At 40.0% G+C, this 16847-nt stretch overlaps 1 protein-coding gene across 3 annotated transcripts in view; it reads left to right on the top strand.

The window, feature by feature from the left end:
* Window positions 1–501: 501 nt before the first annotated feature.
* The window catches only part of SCAF4 (SR-related CTD associated factor 4), a 62636-nt gene continuing 46290 nt past the window's right edge, over window positions 502–16847 (top strand). For all 3 annotated transcript variants that reach the window (XM_065913776.1, XM_065913775.1, XM_065913774.1), the window contains exon 1: window positions 502–951. In XM_065913776.1, the coding sequence (XP_065769848.1) occupies window positions 922–951 (30 nt within the window). In that variant the 5' untranslated portion in view covers window positions 502–921. The remainder of the gene's footprint in view (window positions 952–16847) is intronic.

The following is a 16847-nucleotide window of genomic DNA, read 5'->3' as shown; positions in this document are numbered from 1 at the left end:
TCGGCAAAGGCTGCGCGGGGAGCCCGCATATGCACGCCCTGCGGGCTGAGGTAAATAAAAAAAAAAATCCTGAGCCTTTTGTTCCAAGTGGCGGAGGGTAAGCGGTTCCGAGTCCCCCGACAGGTGCGGGCCTTGCCTGGGCAGGATGGCACAAAAACGCACCGGGCAGCGCCGCGTCCGGGAGGGGCGCGCGTGTCCGCGGGCCTTCTCCGTGCCAGCTTCCCGACCCTGGATTTCCCCGCACTCTCCAGCGCCCCTCGCGGGGACCCGGTGTACGTGCCTGGCGGTCTCCCCGGCCTGAGGCAGCTGCAGGCGGGAAAGAGCTCGGCGTACCGGCGTCACGCGCCAGCGGCTGGGCGGGCGGCGCGCGCACGCGCGCGGGGCGGGGCGGGGCGGGGCGATCGCGGGGGGCGTGGTAAGCGTGGGCGGGGCGGGGCGGGCCTGGAGCCGGGCACAGGAAGCGCTGGGAGGCCCGAGCCGTCCCAGTGTGCCCCGCGCGGCGTGGACTCGGGTCGCTGCCGCCATCCCGCTGGCGAGAGGCAGAGGAGAGGCCCGCCCGCTTGCCGGTCGGGCCAGTGTGGGCCAGTGCGTGAGGGCGCGGGGGGCCGTGTCAGCGAGACGCAAAGCGCAGCCGCCGCCACCGAACGGACATGTTGGAGCCCAGCGCCGCCGCCGCCGCCTCTTTTTCCTCATCCTCCGAACGGGACTGAGAGGGGGCCCGCCACCCCTCTGCCTCCTCAGCCTCAGCCTCCTGCCCCACCGCCTCGGCCGCAGCCTCTTCCTGCCCGGCCTCCGGCTCCTCCGCTCGTCGCCTCCACCGGCTCCTCAAGGCCCGGCCGGTTCCCCGGCTCCTCTCCGCCGCGGCGCGAGGTCTTATGTGACCGGCGGGCCCGGAGCAGCCGCCGCCGCCGCAGCGCGAACATGGACGCCGTCAACGCCTTCAACCAAGAGGTGAGGGGTGCTCGGGACAAGGGAGTGCCGGGGACCTGCCAGGGGGAGCCGGGCCGTCGTTTCTCCCGCCGCCTGAGGTTTAAAGCTTAGGTCGGGGTGGGGACGCTTCCTGCCCCGGTTCCGGAGCGGCGGGCCTGCGCGGAGCGGGCCTGTGTGGCCCGGGGAGGTCGCGGCGGCCCAGGCGCCGACCCCACACCCCTCCCCCACGGCCCACCCCCGGGCGGCGACCTCAGGCTGCCCCCTCTCGCCCCCTTCCGGCCTCGTCCAGCCCGGCGACGGCCGCCGGTGCCTTTAACTTCGCCCCCCACCCCACCCCCCACCCTTTTCAGGTCCGGGCGCTCTCGTCCTCTGCTCCTGTTATTGGCTTCGCGGTGCCGGCAGCCCGCAAGGGGCTAAGAAAGAAGCGCGGGCTGGGTGGGGGAGTGGGGGAGCCGGGAGCATCTGCCGGTCGCGGGGCGGGCAGAGCGGTGGCCAGGGCTTCTCCTGTTGCTCGGGCCGCGCGGCGTGCCGGCGGCTGGACTCTGATCTCGGGTCGGGGAGGAGTTGGCGAGAGTGTTCATCCCTCCTCCCTTCGGGATTCCTACACTTGGGAAATAGAGGTAATAGACGGGGCTCTTTACCCTCCCGAGTCGTGAACTCAACCCTGTTAACGGGCTCCGTGGCCCCAACGTGACACCTAAAAAGTTGAATGGGAGAGGACAGCATTTGCTCCGCCTTAAACCGCTAGAAAGCCGGCTTTGGCCTCCAGTCCCCCCACCCTCGCACCCTCCTCGCGGTTAGTTAATCCTTGGCTCCCTTCTTTGGGAACATTTACATGTGAAAAACCTCCCCAAACCGGGAACAAAGCTGCCTGCCTCCCTAAAGCTCTCTGGTTTTATCTCAAAACCTTCCAGGTGCTGTTTTTGAAGCGTCGAGTCCACAGATTCTATTTTTCAGAATCCATTTCAAGGGGAGGGGTCTTGACCATTGATTTCAAGCATACCTACAAAATGGAAACAATTGGCATATGTTGAGTTGGATTATCTTCCTTTTCCAAATACCGCACATCAACCCAACACTGAAAAAAACATGTAGCAGTGCTAGATGTCTGGGACCACGTTGATGACTTGGTGCACCCTGCATAACGTGATTTTGTAGTTTCACTTGTAACAATTAGACTGAAGTAACTTTCACTTTGTAGTGCCTCCAGTAACACTGCAGTTAGGACCGTTCATTGCCTTGTCAGTTATCCTAGAAATGATTTGTCTTTAACTGATGGATGCAGAAAGTGGGACAGTGTCTTTTAAAGTTCAGATTGCCTATTTTCAAAATGATGAAATAGTATTTCCTGATTTTTTTTTTTTTTTTTTTTTTTTTGATGGCTAGGGAGTTTGTGATAATGTCCCAAAGATTTCAAGATTGGAAGTTGACTTTGTTTCCTGAAGGCAAAATATACTGGAATGTTGGCTTCATGAGGGCGGAGAGTTTCTGTTCTTTGCTTCCTCATAGCACATGCTTGGAAAAAACTTGTTGAATGAATGAGCACTTATACAAATGACACAATTTTTTAAAAGATAGTTACATTTCTTTCTCAAGATGAAAACTTTCTGGATGTTTTCAATAAACAAAGAGGAGAGGTTTTAGCATATTCTTAGGACCAGAAGTATTTAATTCTGATTGAGGCATTATGGACATTAAGCACGTTATTAAGTAAAGTGTCTTAGGTTAATTCTGGGGAAATGTGGTCAGTAGTTTTTACTTTGAAAACCAAGATTAGGAATGATAGTGTCTTCTTGAAAAATGAAAATGACATTTTAATGTACGTGAGAATTTGTACGTGAAAATGTAAAGTGAGAATTTTCCTGTCATCGATCATTTTCCTCTCTAAATAATTTTTATTTCCGTTCCTAGTGTTTATTAACTGCATTATGTTAGGTGTATGTTACCAATTCCAGCTCCTTTCTGCCAAACTTTCTTCCCCAAAAACTTTTCTTCTGGAGAAATTAGTCTGACTTGAAAATCCATTTCCTTGTCCCTGCTTGATGTAGTGCTTGTCAGTTAATCTCCCCATTCATAAAATCTTAGTGATTAGTTCCTTGCAACCTTAAATCTCCCAAATCTTCATTTTACAAATATTTGAGAGCCCGCCTAGCTGTAAAGCTGTGTCCTGATTAGGATGGCACTGCTACTGAGGATCTCTGCCCGGCAGGAGCCTAAACTAATAGAGAACACAAAACTTAGACAAGTAACTTTAATGGGTGCTGGAACAATTTCATTTGGGGTCCTTTTAAAGTACTGTGGGCTGGCCGTGGGGCATTAGACTTGGGAGAAGAGAGTGTCAGTCTCAGAATTTCCGAAGGTGTAGGAAAAGTAATTCAAAGGCAACATTGGTGAGAAACAAGGAACAACTCCTGAGGCTACTAAAAGGGTGGTTAGGGTAGTTTGGGGCCTGACAAGTTTCAAGTCTGTCTAATGTGTTTGAATTTCTTTTTCTTTCTTCCCAGTCTGTGGATAAATTGAAGGTTTTAGGTAGTGGAGTAATATAGTCAAAATACTGCTTGATCTATAGTATGTATTATAGAAGGCAGAGGTTTGGGGAAACATGGTGGGTTGGGGACTGAGGTGGGAGAAGAAAGTGGAATCTGAATTTGGCATGTCTATAAAGGGAATAGAGAGGAGGGTAAGGATGTGGACCCGAAAAATCCGTGGATTTGACATCTGGTAGATTTATAAGCACCTTTTGCCCCGGACATCTAAGCTCTGGGAGAGGGGTGACACATCAAGCAGTCATCAAAAGTATATTTAGTGGAGGGGGAAATATGTTTGATTTTGAACAGTTTATGTTTGAGTGAAACCGTCATGTGGAAATTTTTGGCCAGCAGTTGATCATATTGGACTCAAACTTGGAAGCAGCCAACAGTTAGAGGAGGACATCAGAGAGTCACTCTCAGATTGCCCTAGAGAAAATTGAGAGGGGGAGACAAAATGAATTAATAATAAGTATCTATAGCATGTGAGGTGTTTTGTATATACATATTGAAGTTAATACTCCTTCAACCTTGTGTAGACATCCATTTATGGATGAGGAAACTGATTTTCGATTTCAAAGAAATCAAATAGTAATTCACCCAGGGGCATACTACTAGTTCATGGCAGAGCTGAGGTTTGAATACAGATGGTCCCATCTTAATTACTGCCTGAAGATAATATTTTACATAATATCAAGGGAATGGTCATAGGTTAAGTAAGACAAAGGCCACAAAATTTTTTGAGCATATGGGATCTGTAGTTAAGATTGAATGGTGATGGGAGAGATACAGATAAAAGGTAGCAAATATAAAGTAGTTGGGTGTTTTCGGATTTATTGTTGTTTTAGAAGTTTGGTTGTAAGATGTTCTGGAGAAAAGTCTCTTCAAGGATGAAGGGAAGAAAGAGCAATTGACAGTGTAGTAGACACTGATGCTAACCCTTTGATATGTTTCTGTATACAGTGTGTATATAAGGTCTTAACCTAAGTAAGTGGTGGTCAAGCCCTGGTCTTTATTAGATGGGTGTAGATGCTAGAGCATGTTGAGGGAGGGGATGTGCAAAAAAACATAGTTAAGTGGCTAGAGGGGTTGGTTAACTTAGAGCAAAATTGTGGATGAAAGGAAGAGGACAGATCGGAAGCACAGGTAAAGGTATGTATCTGTGATACAGAAAAAGAGGAAGATAAAGATAAGGTTAAAGACCTTTTGAGAGAACTTTCATGGCAAGACACTATTAAATGTAAAGAATGGAAAGATGAGTTTAAAAATCAGTGATCACTTAATGTGTTCTACTGTATTTATATATTCCTTATTGTGAAGGTTCGCTACATGGATAAAGATTATAGATTGGAATTTTTAAATCCATTGATTGCATTTTTAACCTTTAATCAGTCTTCTCTAAATCCAAAAGAATAACTCTTCCTTCACCCTTACTTTTCTTTTTGCAGCATCTGTGATTTTAAGATCTTTAATTAAAGTACAAAAAAGTGCAGAGGATATAACAAAAATTGACAGTTGTTATTAGGTGTTTTTAATTTAAAAATAAAATATTATGAACTCCTCCTTTCCTCCCTTTCCCACCCCTCTACCCCGCCCCCCACCGACCCCCCAGTCAGAAGCAATCAGTTAATGAATTTAGTATCAATCTTTGTGGCCCTAAACTGTGTGTGTGTGTGTGTGTGTGTGTGTGTGTGTGTGTGTAAAATCTGTTTTGATACATATTTCCCAATGTTTTGTGTATAAAAAGTATTGATGCTGTGTGTTAGAAACTATATAGTTCGTTCTGTTGTGTAGTGTTCTATCATTTGAATAAACCGAATTTTATCTGGTTCCCCAGTTGATGAATGTTTGTTTCTCATTTGTTACTGATAGACACTGCAATCAATGAACTTTTCAGACATGTCTCTGTGTAAGAGTTTCTCTCGGACAGCTGTTCTCAAACTTTGGGTTTTGACTCCTTCAAGCTCTAAAAGTTAAGGACCAGAGAGACTTTTTGTATCTATAGGTTATATCTTGATATTTATTGTATGAGAAATTCAAACCAAGAAACAGATTTATTAAAAATAATAAACCTGTTACATATTATCATAAATAACATTTCTAATGAAAAATAATATTTCCAAGACAAAAAAAAAACCTAGTGAGAAGAATGACATGGTTTTATCTGTTTGCAGATCTCATTTAAACTTAGGTTTAATAAAACTTGAATTCTTGTATATACTTCATTCAGTTTCCAGCTGTTACACAAGTCAGGTAGCCTTTGGAAAACTTCACTGTATACTTGTGTGATTAAGGATAAGGAATGTCTCAGCATCAATATGAAAACAGTTTTTACCTCACAGACCACTGAAGGAAGTCAGACACCCCTGCCCACCCCCCTCCATCCTAGAGTTACTTTTTAAGAACTACAACGTAGCGATGGTGTGCATATAATGATACTTACTTGTATTTATCTTTTTTTTTTTTTTTTTTTTGGCTGCTTCTGGTGTTAGTGACATATGGGATCTTTTTGTTTATCTTTAAAATCAGACAAATTAAACTTTATGAGTACTTTTAACATATGAGTTGACATTACTGCCCTATCCACTTAGGTTGTCAGTTTTTTTTTTTCCTGTATTTTTATTAGTTGGAGGCTAATTACTTTACAGTATTGAAGTGGTTTTGCCATACATTGACATGAATCAGCCATGGATTTACATGTGTTCCACATCCCGATCCCCCCTCCCGCCACCCTCTCTATCCCATCCCTCTGGGTCTTCCCAGTGCACCAGCCCTGAGCACTTGTCTCATGCATCCAACGTTGGCTGGTGATCTGTTTCACCCTTGTCAGTCTTGAACCATGTTACTCTGAAGAAGAACTGAGTTCCACATCTCATTGAGGAGCTTGCCACCCTTCCTAGTTCCAGTGGAAATTTTTCTATATCAACTGTTCTGTATTTTACCTCTTGATTACTGGCATGGTTGTTTTCTAGACTTCAGATCATATGATGACAGTACCTTGTTAACTTTTTTTTTTAAACCTGTAATGCTAATCTGGTTGTTTTTGATCATTCTCTTGTTCTCTGAGAGGTCTGTCTAAAGAAGTGGACAAAGATGTGAAACAAGGTTCTTAACTGTATGGGAGAGACGTATCTGACCAGGGCAACAGAAGTATATTTTGAGGTTTTCATGACTCATCTGACTGTATTATGCTATTTATAACAGGGGTTGGGATATTAAAAATTAGTTGTAATTTTGTTCCTCCATTCCTTCTTGACTCACAGAGAATTGCTTATCTCTGACAATAGTAGAAGTCTGGCTTTATGATGAGTGGAATAAAGCTGGCCCTTCAGAGCTTTCTGTAGCAGAATTTATCCCTGATGTTCTTATTGAAAACATTCCACTCCTTAGTCTATCATTTTGTTTAGAATTTTGTTTCAGAAAAAAAAAAATACGTGGACATATGATAAGGAACTGATTGAGAGAATAATTGGAATAATGGAGAAGTTGTCTTGTAAATCTTGAACAGAATTCGGGGGGTGGGGTGAGTACCTGATAAAAAGTTGACAGGATGGCTGTTGTTTTTGTATGTCTGTGTATTTGTGGGACTGTTTTGTTTTTTTTATGTGCTCAGTCGCTCTGTCGTGTCCAACTGTTTTCTCCCCCAAGGACTGTAGCCCGCCAGGCTCCTCTGTTCATGGGGATTCTCCAGGCAAGAAGACTGGAGTGTGTTGCCATACCCTCCTCCAGGGGATTTTCCCAACCCAGAGATGGAACCCACATCTCCGGCCTTATGGGCGGATTCTTTACCATCTGAGCCACCAGGAAAGCCGAAGAATACTGGAGTGGTTAGCCTATCCCTTCTGCAGGGGAACTTCTTGACCCAGGAGTCAAACTGGGGTCTCCTGCACTGCAGGCGGATTCTTTACCAGCAAGCTACCAAATTTTAGGTTGCTTGCCTCTGGTTTTGAGCCCAAGTGAATATAATTTACTTAAGCATTACAGGAAACTTTTTTCTTTGGATGTACAGTTGATTAACAATATTGTGTTCATTTCAGATGTACAGCATAGTAATTCCAGGCTTTTCTTTTTTTTTTTTTTTCAAATTATTTTCCATTATTTTTGTTATTACAGATACCTGGTATCTTGTAGTATCAATTGTCCCTTCCCCTCTCCAGCTCCTTTTCTGTTAACCATAAGTTTGTTTTCTATGTGAGTCTGTTTCTGTTTTGTTTATAGATCCTTTGTATTGTTTTTTAGATTACATATATGTGATATCAGTACTTTTCTGTTATTTCACTAAGCACTCTCTAGATTGATCCACATTGCTGTCAATGACAATATTTCAGTTTTTATGTCCATGTAATGTTCCATTACAAAAAGAGTCAGACACAACTGGGTGACTGAACAACAGCAACAAGATCCATTGTGTATGCTTACCACATGTTCTTAAGCCAGTCGTCTGTTGGTGGGCACTTAGTGCTGCTGTGGAACATTGGGGTGCATGTATCTTTTCAAATTAGAGGGTGTTTTTTTTTCCTAGATATATACCCAGGACTAGAATTGCTGAATCATGTGGTAGTTCTATTTTAGTATTTTAAGGAACCTCCATACTGTTTTCCATAGTGGCTGCACCAATTTGCATTCCCACCAATAGTATATAAGAGGGTTTCCTTTTCTCAAAACCTTTTCCAGTACTTATTATTTGTAGACTCTGATGATGGCCATTCTGAATGATGCAAGGTGATACCTCATTGTAATGGTTTTTATTTGCATTTCTCTGATCATTAGGGATGTTAAGCATCTTTCCATGTGCCAGTTAGCCATCTGTTTATCTTCTTCGGAAAAACATCTATTTAAGTCTTTTGCCCATTTAAAAATTTTTTTTAAGTTGTATGACAGGTAATTTTTCTGTAGATATCTGCATGTGTTTAAAACTCATTTTAAATATACTTTGTTAACATAGGGAAAACATTGTTACGTAAATGATCAACCTTTAGAAATTTTTGATGTTTGTTGAGATAATATGCAGAATCTCTCTCTTCACAGCAACACCATACAACTTTTTAACAATAAGCTAAAAACAAGCTGTACTATGTTATCAGGTAATGTATAGGGTAAGCAGCTATTAACAATTGAAGTTTTGATAGAGTTGGTAATAGTTAAATTTGGTTAGGTTTTACTAAGTTCCGTTGTGAGCTTAGTCTAGAAGAGACATGTCAACATTTCTGTGTTAATATTAAGTGTAATTAACAATATACTGTTCATGATTTTTTTTTGAGAACTAGAAGACTTCTGAAACGGTATTATAATTTATTATGCTTCATTTATTACCTTCATCCTTTTCAATATTTGTGTGGTTTATCAATTAACATTTTATTGTGTTATAGTTGGGACTCTCTATTGATGCTTGTGAAGCCATAGGTATTTATAGAAACTTTAATAATATTGAGAAAGCATTTTATAGGTTATTAGTGAATTCAGCAAGAAATCCAGTGAAACTGTAAAGGGGGTTTGAGAATTTGAAGCCAAGATTCAGATGGGATGGGAGAAATAGCCGGGCTCTTGAAAAGTGGAGGGCCATACAGGTACCCCTTAAAAGTTATAATTGGTGTTTGGATAATTCATGATTTTTGGTATAAATCCAAGTGGATCATGTGGAGGAGATTGTAGACAGTAGCATACCTAACATATTTGACATCCTGAGAACTTACTTCTTCTTCTTCCTTTCTTTTTTTTTTAGCTTAATTCCTCTTTGACAACAAAATTATTTTCAAATATAATCATGAAATTGGCCAGGAAAGAAATTTGAACTTCATGTCAGTTACAAGTAAATATTACAACAAAGAAATAATTGATTAATGTTTTAAGATTTCATTAATACTTCTTTCTGTTACATGTAGAAAATCTTACCTACATACTGCTCTATCACAGTAATAAATAATAATATTCAGTTCCCTTTAAGCCTTAACTTCTGCATATTTGTCAAATGATTGTCAGTGTTGATCGTCACAGTATTTGAGTTCAGTAGACAATTATAGTCAGATTTAGCAGTGTTATCTCCACCTGTAAGTGGTTGAAGAACACTTCTCATTAATTCTGTTTACTAAAAGTTGTATGTGTAGCAGCAGATACACAATAGTTGGGAAATCTTAAACATAAATTTACCTTTGGCAGGTAGGAAAAGCTCACTTCACAATAAATTCTGGAAATCAAAACACTACCCATGTCTTTTTTGACATAATTCTGGTGACTTTCCCTGGCGACTCAGTGGTAATGAATCCACCTGCCAATGCAGGAGATGTGTGTTTGATCCCTGAGTCAGGATGATCCCCTGAAGAAGGAAATGTAACCCACTCCAATATCTTGCCTGGGGAATCCCATGGACAGAGGAGCCTAGCAGGCTTTAGTCCATGGGGTCGCAAAAAGTCAGATACGACTTCTCTACTAAACAACAACTACTGCTACTGCTGCTGCTAAGTCGATTCAGTCGTGTCCAACTCTGTGCGACCCCATAGATGGCCGCCCACCAGGCTCCCCCATCCCTGGGATTCTCCAGGCAAGAACACTGGAGTGGGTTGCCATTTCCTTCTCCAACGCGTTGAAAATGAAGTCGCTCAGTCGTGTCCGACTCTTCGCAACCCCATGGACTGCAGCCTACCAGGCTCCTCCGTCCATGGGATTTTCCAGGCAAGAGTACTGGAGTGGGGTGCCATCACCTTCTCTGAAACAACAACTGGTGACTCCCAAGTGTACTATCAGTCAAAAAAATTTCAGTGAAATATTTTCACCCACAGTTTCAATATAGGTCTCTATTGTAATTGATGAACCTCTTTAAAATTATGTGTAATGGCATTCTCCATAATGTTTATTCACGGATCATCAAGCTTTGTATTTTCTTTAAGACTCACTCTGCTGTTTATAAATATTTATACCACAAAAAAATATATATCAGGGATGAAGAATTGCAAACAGCTATCATACTTTAAATGTACTGTTTAAACATTGGAATATATACACTTAGGAACTGCAGAATTAGGGATGTAAAGTGAGCCTGAGAAGAGGACAGGCTATCCTGAGAAACAAGAATCTCAGTCAACCAAATATTTTAGGGAAAGGAATATTTTATCCCTGATATCATTTAGAATTGCTAGTATTTGATAATGATAAAATAGTTTTCAACAGTTTCATTGTTTTGTAAGTCTTTAAAGACAGTTCACCCACTTTTTGCCTGCCCCTTGGTGGACTTCTCCCATTGTTCCACTCTAGGTGGGTTATTAGTCTGGAGAGCAGTAATTGTCTAATGCTATAGTCTATAAATCTTCTGTAGTATCCCCTGTATATCTTTATGCTTTATCATGAATACTCCACTTGAATCCTTCTTTTGTCAGAGTTTAGTCTTAGCTGATGTAGAATTAGAATACCCTATAGAAAACCTATAATAGAAAAATTTATGATAATACCGTTTTAAGTTTTCAGGAAGCATAAACTATTCTTTAAATAAATGGTCACATATGACCTGGTCCACTGTAATTAAAAGTTGCTGAATGATGGATCACTTTATCAAGGACAGCCAAGTTTGGGGTTCAGTTGGAGATATGTTCAAATCTTTATAAAGACCTTAAACATTGTTGACTAATGTAAGAGCATATTTTATTATAAAGTTGGGGTTTTTGTTTTAATATATGAATTAGTCCAAAATGGGCAATCTATAGAGAAAGTAGGTTATTCATGAGGGGATGGAGGAGGAATGAGGATGACTGCTAATGGGTATGGGATTTCTTTGAAGTACAATGAAAATAATTCTAAAATTACATAGTGTTGATGGTTGTAACTCTGAATATAGCAAAAACTACTGAGATGTACACTTTAAAGAGGTGAGCTTTATGATATATGAATTATATCTCGGGTCTCTTTTAAAAATAACACAGAAAAGTTATGTTTTAACACCATTTTCATTATTTTATTGCTTGATTTGATTGTCAGATTGAAAACAATATCTCTTAGCTGCTGAGTGGCTCTGCAAGTTGTTTTGTTGATCCTGAATCATAAGTTTGTTGAAAGGATATCTTTAGTTTTTACATGCTATTTTAAGAAGTAATCCAGCAGAGACAGTTCAAGGGAAGGACAGTAAATGAATCTTGCATTTGCTTATTCCCAACTAGATACTAGCATATGGGTTAGGTGTCTTCTCTATGCCTTTACTTTCTTTCTATTTTAGAGCTAAGAAAACTGGAAGGGATGGTGTGATTTGACCGAGAACTGTTAAGAGGCTGCTTGAGTCCAATCCACAGCCCCATAGTACTGCTCTGAAGTTTTTTGAGCAGCTCATCTTTGTCTGTCGTATTGTTTATGAAGGAAGAGGGCTCCCCAAACAACTTTTGTATATTTGATTTAAAGTAGCAAGAGCACTGTAATGTATATTTGTGGAAGGATTTGCCAGAGTTTAAGAATGATGAAGTTTGGGAGTTTTTAAGTCATCTACAGTAATGCAATAGATGCAGTCAGTGTTTTAAACTTAAGATATGCTTTTAGGTGCTATATTTCATTTGCTAATTTACATTCACAATTAAAATTTTTAATTGATTGGGGATTTTATAAATGTTAACCTTTTCAGTTTTAATCCCATACTTGTGTATAGATCTAGTCATTACAACTTTGTGGGGAGAGAAGTAGATATGGATAAAACATATAATGTATAGGATAATGTTTTTCTTCTAATCAAATGATTTTATATCCTGGAACCAGTTTTTATTTGTTCAATTAGTCTGGAAGGAACTTTTAAGTTATTAAAATGTTTGATAGCCAGCTTTGGGTAGACACAAAGTTTACTTAGTGAGGCACAATAAAAGCAATTTTGAAACCTGGCAGCTATGCTAGTAAAGTGGGGAGTAATGACATGGGTAGAATATTTGGCATTTGCAAAGATCAAATCCTGGCCTATTTCGTGAGCAAGTGAAGACAAAGGAGTTAAGGATCGATTGCAGTTCAGTGAATCAAAATGGAGGTAAGGAATAAAAAAATGACCTAGTAAGTGGAACTGAGGGAGTTAAAAGGCCTGATGGCAGGGGGTGTAGCAGCCTTGGTTCTAAAGTAAAAAGTTTAATTGAAGGATAGACCCTTGGAAATTGTAAGGGAGTTAGTCTTACATGAAGAATAAATTAGGGCATACTTTGTGTAGTGAGTCATCAGAAATTAACTACTTAGAAAATTAGTTCTGGCAGCGGCAAATGGTAATAGAATTAGAGATTGGTGATATAATTAAATAGAAAGGAAGTTTAAACTACTGTTTGCTATATTACTATGTTCTATTTTCATAATGCACATAGAAACATAAGTAGTTAACTTGAAAGTGGTTTCATACAAATTTAACAGTATATATTTGCATTTATATGTGTGTATTTTGTAAAGGATTTCTCTTGGTTCTGGAACCAGGAGAAAATTTGGTGAGTTTGTGGGTAGCTAGTAAGGTAAAGAAGTATAGAAAGGAGTAAGTATGAAAAATTTTAAGACTCTTTAAACTTGAGAATAGTATATGCAGCTTTGCTGTTTGTAAAAATACCTTGTTTGTAACCTTATGGAGAAATAAGTAGAACTGATTTGTAGTGTTTAAGTGGAGACCCTGCTTCATAGGAGCAGAGGAACTGGGTAGTTTCTTTTTTCCCATCTAAAGAGCCATGTAAATTTGCCGTGTTATTAGACATACTGTATATTAGTGCCAGACCTGTCTTGTCTCCATACATTCCTTTAACCAGGTGGAAAATTGGTTAAATAGTTGGGTTTCCAAGGATTTGACTCTCTGGAAAGTAGATATAACTTATATGGGAGTAAATCCCTGGGTTGGGAAGATCCTTTGGAGAAGGAAATGGCAACCCACTCAGTATTCTTGCCTTGGAAATCCCGTGGGCAGAAGAGCCTGGAAGGCTACAGTACATAGGGTCATAAGAGTCAGACACAAGTTCGTGACTAAAACAACAAAAATCATATATCAGTAATTAAAGGGATGCTTTCTTTAATGCACAGATGCCAAAAAATATACTTTAAGTGATTTTTCAGTTTTCGGTTTTATGCACAAAGGCTTCAGTTATAAAGATTTTAAATGGCAGAGTTTGTGTTTATTTTTAAAATTTTGTTTTAGCAGTTTTGAAAAATTAAAGATTTGCAAGGCATTAATTTAAACATACGTGTTAACTTCAAAGATATGGTTTGTTCCATAGACAAGTCGTACCTGGTAATGATGATCATATATATTTACAATCAAGTTGGAGAAATGCATTTCTGTGTCTCAGACACAAATGTAAAGTTTTCCATTTTTAACCCATGAATTTTAATTTATTTATTTTTGAACTAATGCAAATTAGGTAAATTTAAGTAAGAAAATATCCCACCAAATATCTTTAACATTTTAGACTATGTCAGTGTTTTTTTCCCCCTTCCACTGTGTTTGTATATGGTTACCAGATCTTTTTAATAACATGAATTACTTTCTGATTTTAAAAGCCACCTTGGGAATTTTGAGAACATCTGATTTAGATAAATTTCTAAAAGTGGCATTGTTGGTTTAAAAGATACGGACTTTTTGAGTTCTTGATATATATAGCTTTAGATTTCTCTCTGAAATTGAAACTTGCCTGTTAGTTCTCATCAGCAGAGTGCTTTCTTTGCTTTTTGCTAATCTACACTCATGCCCACTAGATACATAAGTGAACTGTATCTCATTGTCTTAATTTGTACTTTTTTTGACTATTGGTAAGACTGAACATTTTTTTCCATGTATATTAACTAGTTTCTGGCTCGGTTTGTTATTCTTTGTACAGTTTCCAGTTCTATTATATCTCTTAGTGTTTGTTATTGATTAACTCATGCACAATATTCTGCTTTAGGGTAGAGTGGTATTATGGTGCTTGTCTAACATGCTTGGTTTGCAACTCTTCTTTCCTTCCCTGCCCACCCGCACCCCCCACGCTCTCTCTCTGTCTCACATACATACACATGGTCACATTAAGTGCCCAGTATTAAAGAATTAGCTCAGACAAAGCTTTGGTAAAGGCATAAAATGAAATGTCAGGTAAGAAGAGACTAAACTATCTCTTACCTGATTGTTCTAGCAGTAAGTATTTTGTAGAGCTGTCTTCAGGCTATAATTAGCGGGACAAAGCATCTTTGTGGAGATGATTTTAAGATTTTTCCCTCTATGTTTTCTTTTGTTAAATTTATTGTGTGCTTTTATAAAGTATATTTTACCAGTAAACATTTAAGTTAAGTTGGCTTTAACTCTTGATTTGGTTGAAGCCAATGTATCAGATTTGATGAGACAAATGAACAAAAGGGGGAGGGAGATTGTAGACTTGAATGCTTTGATAACTTCATCTGTCAGAAGGGAGATTTGAGTACCAGCCTGTTACTGTGAGTATGTGTATGTATTTTTGGAAGCATCCAAATTTTTTCTTTAAACTTTGTAATTAATTATTAATAACAGGAGCTTCAGGCAGAATTTGTCATCACGGAGATCATAATAGCAAAGGAAGGAATACTAGATATCTTCAGTATAATTCATTATAGTAAGTTTAAGAGGGTAAGATGGGGTAAATATCCCATTAAAAGAGATTCTGCCAAGAGATTTCTAGTCACTTGGAGCTAGAACAGATTCTCACAGGCCAAATTAAACATTTTTCTTGAATAAAGTGTGATTCATCTAGTGAGGACTCCACATATTTCAGATATTTATCATGATTTCATCTTGAATAAATTAGAAAAAATATTGATAAGTTGAGAGTATTGTTAAGTGAATTTTAGCTAACTGGCAAGGTCCACAGAATATCAGATAAGTCTTCCTACAAGTTGCAAGTATAGGTCCTGGTCTTTCTAATTTTTAAAAAACTGTGGTGTTGGAAAAAGCCATGTATATAGCAGATTCATGAAAGTTACAAACTAATTGGAATAGCTGCTCCATTGAAGACAGAAAGTGATTTCTAGACTACCTAAGTAGATTGAAGGACTGTCAGAAACCAACATAAAATCAACATGAAGTTCTAGTTCTGGTAAAGATTGCAGTGAAACAGCCTGAGGGTTTTAGTTGGTTATAAATATGAGTTAATAATGAATTGAGCACTGTATATTTAAACTTCGCTGGGTCTGCATTGCTTCATTGGCTTTCCCTAGTTGTGGCGAGGGAGGGCTACTGTTTATTGGGAAATGTGGGCCTCACATTGCAATGGCTTCTCTTGTTGTGGAGCACAGGCTTATGGGATCTTTCAAGACCAGGGATTGAGCCCATAACCCCTCCGTTGGTAGGGAGACTCCTATCCACTGGACCACCAGGGAAGCCCCGACTAAGCAGTATTTTAAAAAATAATACTAATAAATGATCTCTCCTACCCCAGAGTGACCATGTTCTGAATCCTAGACCTGTGAATGTGTTACCTTACTTGGCAAAAGAGACTTTGCAGATGTGATTAAGGGTTTGAGTTAATTGTCCCGCGTTATCTGGATGAACCCAGTGTAACCCCAAGGGTCCTTAAATGAGAGAGACATGAAAGTCAGAGAAAGTGATGTACAGTGAAAGCAGAGGCTAAGGAAGGACAGAAGATGCTATGCTGCCAGCTTTGAAGATGGAAGAGCCAAAGGAATTTAGGCACCTTTGGCTAGAAAAGGAAAGAAAGAGATTTTGACCTAGGGTGCCCAGAAGGAAGGCAGCCCTACCAACACCTTGATTTCAGACTAATGAGGCTGTGAATTCCAAAAGTGTTGTTTTAAGCTACTGAGTTTGTGGTAATGTGTTCTGCAGTAAAGAGGAAACATACAAAAGACAACCCACTAGATTCCGCAGGAATATATCCAGGCCCTTTTTATTTTGTTTTATCATACTTTAAAAGGAACTAGCCATGGAGAAGGAAATGGCAATCCACTCCAGTATTCTTGCTTGGAAAAGTCCATGGACAGAGGAGTCTGGCGGGCTGAAGTCCATGGGATTACATGACTGAGCATGTTTGCACGAGGGTGGAGGGAGATGGGTTGGTAGCAATAAAGTGGTAGAACTAAAAAAAAAAAAAAGAATTAACCAGTATAGTCAGATCTAGAAATCATATCATTTGGCTAATAGTTGAAGCAGATAAGAAAACATGCCTAGTTATGTCTATTTTCTCAAATGAGAAAGATCACTATTGTTCTGTGCTCTAGAGGCAGAACTAGAGCAGGAAAGGGAGGGAAGGTTATCATCAGAACGGAGATTTGGGGTCAGTACAAAGATGACAGCTGTAACCGTTGGAGCTGATTAGTTATGAGTTAGTAAGCCTGTGAACTAACATGTGACCTGCCAGATACATTGTGAAAGCAGTTCTGAATTTAGTATGAATACTAGACTAGGTACTAAGGTGCTATACAGCTGTAAAACTCTTTGATACTGCTATG

The sequence above is a fragment of the Muntiacus reevesi genome, chromosome 21 (assembly GCF_963930625.1).
Source record: "Muntiacus reevesi chromosome 21, mMunRee1.1, whole genome shotgun sequence".
NCBI lineage: Eukaryota > Metazoa > Chordata > Mammalia > Artiodactyla > Cervidae > Muntiacus > Muntiacus reevesi.
Note: the sequence above shows the minus strand (reverse complement) of the source record. Positions and strands in the feature narration are given on the sequence as shown.